Raw genomic sequence first — 5,095 nt, 5'->3', positions numbered from 1 at the left:
CCTTCGTTGATCAGGGATCGAGTAAGAAATGAGAGACACGATGAAGACAGGTTCGGACATTCGATTAGAGTAACACCCTATGTCTTGTATATATATTGATGTATATGTATTATCTCGAGTACAAGCAATGAAGCTAGACCTATTTTAAGGAGTTGATCGAATCTAAACTAAACTAGAGATGAAGTCACCGATTATCTCCTATGATCTTGGTGCTCGTGTTGAGATGTGTATGCCTTGAGTTGCGGTCGTCCTCTCCCTTCGGGAGTCTGGATCCTACTTTATATAGGGTTGATGTACCACCTCCTATCTAGCCGTAATCGATAGGGAGTCTTTCATTTTATCCATCAAGACAAAGCAAATAGATCCAGCTGAGATACTAGCCGTACTCTAGTTGGATAACCAATCGAGATATTCTTATTATACACCTTCTAGATTTCCATGATGTATTAGATACTTTAGATTCGGTTTTACAATATCCGGAATTATTAAGTATGCGTGCGATGTACTCTATCCGTATATAATATATTCCGTATATGTATATACACTATAATTAGGTATTCGATAAAACTGAACTCCATGTTGCATTATATACATTTTTTAAACTCCATAATCGATATGGTCAGTTTGCAATGGTGGTCACTTGCTCCTGCAAAACAACCGCCACTACTCATTTGGGCCTGGCTAATTATACGGGTCTAACTGGGCCGCATCTTCTAAAGAATGGCTGCCAGCCTCATCTCCAACGTCGGATAAGCCCATCACCACCGGGAAGTAAACCCTAAGCCGCGGCAGCCCTCCTATTTAACCCGAGCCCCTAGGGTTTCGATCGCCTCTTCTGCGAGCCCAAACCACAGCGGCGGCGGCGCAGGCGGACGAGGAGGAGGCGGAGCAGCAGCCGAGCCAAGCCACCGCCGCCACCATGGGTATGACCTCGCCGCTCTCCGCTCCTCCAGTTTTCTCCTTCCTTTCGCTGCTCCCGTGACCGCAGAGGTTGCTATGTTTGACCGATGCTAATGGCGGCGTTGGTTGTTCCTGTGGCTGTGGTTGTGCAGGTATCTCGCGTGATTCGATGCACAAGCGCCGGGCCACCGGTGGCAAGCAGAAGGCGTGGAGGAAGAAGCGAAAGTAATGCCTTTTTCTCTCCCTTTGTTTATTTTCGGTTACTGTGGATGTGATGTGGATTTGTAGGTCAGACGAGTGATTGATTAGATCAGTTGTCGAGGGCCTAGTAGTTTTGCATTTAGATCTCTTGATGGAATCGTTTCGTCGCTCTAGTTATTGATCTGACTGGTGATTCGAATGTTTTGTTCACTAGATCATTTGCTGCCGTCATTTTTGCGGTTTACGCTTTTAGGTGATCTTGGTTACGGGCTTAGGGCATTGTTAAATTGACCTGTCTCTTGTCCATTAAATTGGCTGTGAACTGTGATGGTTCTAATTGTACGGTGGCCTCTATGAACTGTTATAGTTCTAATGTTATGGTGGCTCTTACTGTGGCGTCAAAGAAGTTCAATTTGAGTTTTTTTTGGTTGTGGATGTTTGGTTGTTGTTTTCAGTAACCCGAAGTCTGATAACTTCTCTGGGAATTGCTTTTAGAATGTCTTTGCTGAATAAGTGTTTTTCCTTTTCAATTGTGTTTTTAAATATGTTGGTGTTGCTATTTAAATATAGAATTATATCTCATCCTGCATGTGAAGCTTCAATTTATTGATTAGTACTTTATACAGTATTATGTGATGTGTTTGAAGCAGGAGTGGTTGTAAAACGGATTTAGTGCTGAGGATTTGGTAGTGTGAATAAATGTTGTCATCTTATTGTAGAAGTACTAGAACATGATGGCTGTGATCTGTAATGATTTGGTTATAGACTTGCATTTTTTTTTCTGTTCAGAGTTTAATCTGGCCTTTCTCATTTGTCTTGAAGGTATGAGCTCGGCCGTCAGCCTGCTAACACAAAACTGTCAAGCAACAAGACAGTGAGGAGGGTCCGTGTCCGAGGCGGTAATGTGAAGTGGAGGGCTCTCCGTCTGGATACTGGTAACTACTCATGGGGAAGTGAGGCTGTTACCCGTAAAACCCGTATCCTTGATGTGGTCTACAATGCATCAAACAATGAGCTTGTAAGGACTCAGACCCTTGTGAAGAACGCTATTGTGCAAGTTGATGCTGCCCCGTTCAAGCAGTGGTACCTTACTCACTATGGAGTGGACATTGGTAGGAAGAAGAAGGCCCCTGGTGCCAAGAAGGATGCTGCTGAGGTATTATTCTTTGCAACCAAAGTTTTATTGCCGGTTGTGTCATTTGGAGGGGAATGTCTTTTTACTTAATACACAGTATTTTGTTGGAAAACAGCAACCCATTCTGTTGATTAGTGAGATCTGACTCTACTGCAATCTTCTAAACATGTACATACTGCTTACTCCTAAGCAGTACTGCATCTACGGTTGATAGATTGCAATAGACCTAATCCTTTTCTTCTAAACTTTGTGTATTCACGTAGCTTATTTCTGCTTTCATGAGATGACTGAATTCCTTGCAATGCTTCCTTGTAGTAAATTTGGTAGGAATCACTTTTAGTTTTTTGATACAACTATTATTTCTTCCAATGCTCTTTTCTCTACTACTCACAAAAATATGCAGTGGTCGTTCCAAGAGAGGCAGGACATCTGAACTTACCACCTAAATCCTGCATGGGCCAACGTCCCCACATGGGCCGCCTTCTCCAGCATGGGCTAGCACCCCCACCTGGGCCGCCCCCATATGGACCACGTGCAGTAGCTGCCAGGCCGCCTTGTGACCGCATGGGCCATGCACTGAACAACTGGGTTGCGTGAGCCTCTCGCCCCACGCGCCAGGCTACATTGGGCCAAGGCCGATTCCAACACAACAGCCTTGCATTTTCTTCTCCTGTCCGAACAACATTTTAGCAGTACATCAACAGCTATACATACACATACATGAGCTCCTCAGCCACCTGCATGTAGCTCCCTCTTACTTTATTCTTTTTCCTTTTATACCATAGCGTGTGCGCACATATGGTCCATGAAACAATTCCTCACGCCACATGCCTTGTGACGCCATCTTGCATGATGTTATCATGTGTAAATTTTCGGTTTCTGTTGCAACGCACTGGCATTTGACTAGTATAGGTAAATTTGGTAGAAAGCACCTTTAGTTTTTGAGACAATCTGACTAATCTTTTTGCAGAAAACCAAGAGTACGAAATTCCTTTTCCTTTTGCTCTTATGTTGTTACGCTTCCTTAATGGATAATCATTTGATATCCATATGTGCAGGGACAAGAAGGTGAGGCCGCAGCTGAGGAAACAAAGAAGAGTAACCATGTCCAGAGGAAGCTTGAAAAGCGTCAGCAGGGCCGCACACTTGACCTGCACATTGAAGAGCAATTTGGCAGTGGAAGGTTATTGGCTTGCATTGCTTCCCGCCCTGGCCAGTGTGGCCGTGCTGATGGGTAAGGAATACTGGAATTATGTTTGGGTTTTTTCTTAGTCACATGAATTCTGGAGTTAATTATACCATTGTTTTGGTTTATTTGATCCTGGATTATATGCACAAAATCCATGGAATAACTCTAAAATTAGACCATTGAGATCTATTAAGCAGCTGTATTTTGTCATGCTGTCACTATTTCGATCATTCTATATTTGAAGTAGCGTTACAACAAAGCTGGCACCTGAAATTCACATGCTATCGTTGCTGGCACCTACTTACAATGTCCTTTTTGCATGACAGGTACATTCTTGAGGGTAAAGAGCTCGAGTTCTACATGAAGAAGCTCCAGAGGAAGAAGGGCAAGGGCGCTGCAGCTTAGAGCCTTCTCTTAGCTTGAAGGGTGGCCTATTTTTCTACTGGATTTTGTTAGTCGTCCAAGTGCTTCTATGTCATGCTTGCAGACCTACTGAAGACGCCTATTTTCTAAAAATGAATCAACTCTAGCTTAAAAGAACCTTCAAAGAAGCGAGATTTTTCACCTGCTGTGGTTGTGTTCTCGTGATGTTTAGGTTCCCTGTTTACTTGAGCCGCAACAGTTTCTTTGCTGAGCGCTAGAGATCTTGCATTTATCTGTCATTTTTTTGGACCGTTGGATCTAGATCTAACCATTCGGCTCCGTTTTAACCTTATCGACGCAGTCAGTGAAATCCGCCGCAGTCACGTAAATCTTCACCCTAATCTCTAAATCTCCAATCTTAACCCCAAATCCCCAACCTTGACATCCAAATTCTTGTGAAATCCTATTCAAATTTTGGTGCTTGAGATGTTTGCAAGATCTCTGTCACCTTAAAGCTAGGAAACTGTATTAAATATTAATACATGGAGTTGCACTATTGTTTAACTTGTTAGCCATATCACCTCATTGTTTTACTAAATAAAAGTCTATTTCTTATGAGATCGATCCACTATAGATTTCTGATCGACGCGTGCCAACTAACACATTCCCGACCACTTCCCACCTGTTTAGTCTTGTCATCGGACCAGCGACAGCTGCCGCACCTCCCTATTGATGTGAAAAAGTGTCACGTCAAACACCGAGCACCATTGAAAATTCCAAGGTGGATCTGATGTTCCGATTGGCTGATCGAAAGTCTCGTTCTGTGTATACCGCTGGCAGCACCTAGGAAACCCTAGTCATGGCGTCGCACTGTTAGACCTTCATTGTCACCTACGCTCGGGAGGGATCCTATCAGTGTGTAGATGGTCGATGACTTATTCTTGTTCGTTGAGATAAAAAACGAGAAGCAATTGAGGTTGGAAAAGTGATTTAGGGCAAAAATGATAAAACGAAAAGGTAAAAGTAAATTGTATTAGTTCGATTGGATGTTGGATTCTCAATCGACCATGATCCTTTATATTTATATGGAGGGTTGGTCTTGTTCCGTTTTGAGTCGGAATCCATCAAAAAACATCTTCAAATCCGACTCTATCTCTTTCCAAATATCCCGATCTGATTGGGATCAGAAGTTATGATTCTCCTGATCGGAAGTTCCGATCATGTCAGAATATCCGATTTTCTCAAACTTCGAGTTCTCGGTTTTGATTAAAAATATTTAATCGAAAGTTCTGACTCTCTGATTTGAT

General features: G+C 42.9%; 1 protein-coding gene across 1 annotated transcript; it reads left to right on the top strand.

Moving 5' to 3' along the window:
- Positions 1 to 782: 782 nt before the first annotated feature.
- Positions 783 to 3,991, top strand: LOC133924036 (small ribosomal subunit protein eS8-like). The gene is made up of 5 exons (XM_062369399.1): positions 783 to 923; positions 1,053 to 1,125; positions 1,924 to 2,257; positions 3,295 to 3,470; positions 3,752 to 3,991. Exons 1-5 carry the CDS (start codon positions 920 to 922, stop codon positions 3,828 to 3,830), a joined length of 666 nt encoding a protein of 221 aa, XP_062225383.1. The 5' UTR covers positions 783 to 919; the 3' UTR covers positions 3,831 to 3,991.
- Positions 3,992 to 5,095: the final 1,104 nt, after the last annotated feature.

The sequence above is a fragment of the Phragmites australis genome, chromosome 7 (assembly GCF_958298935.1).
Source record: "Phragmites australis chromosome 7, lpPhrAust1.1, whole genome shotgun sequence".
NCBI lineage: Eukaryota > Viridiplantae > Streptophyta > Magnoliopsida > Poales > Poaceae > Phragmites > Phragmites australis.
This window is presented reverse-complemented; position numbering and strand designations above follow the sequence as displayed.

Bases quoted from the DNA above. Each gene is read 5' to 3' on its own strand.
- LOC133924036 (XM_062369399.1), top strand. The intron at 1,126-1,923 runs GTAATGCCTTTT...TTTGTCTTGAAG, and splicing joins GCGTGGAGGAAGAAGCGAAA to GTATGAGCTCGGCCGTCAGC. The intron at 2,258-3,294 runs GTATTATTCTTT...CCATATGTGCAG, and splicing joins CCAAGAAGGATGCTGCTGAG to GGACAAGAAGGTGAGGCCGC.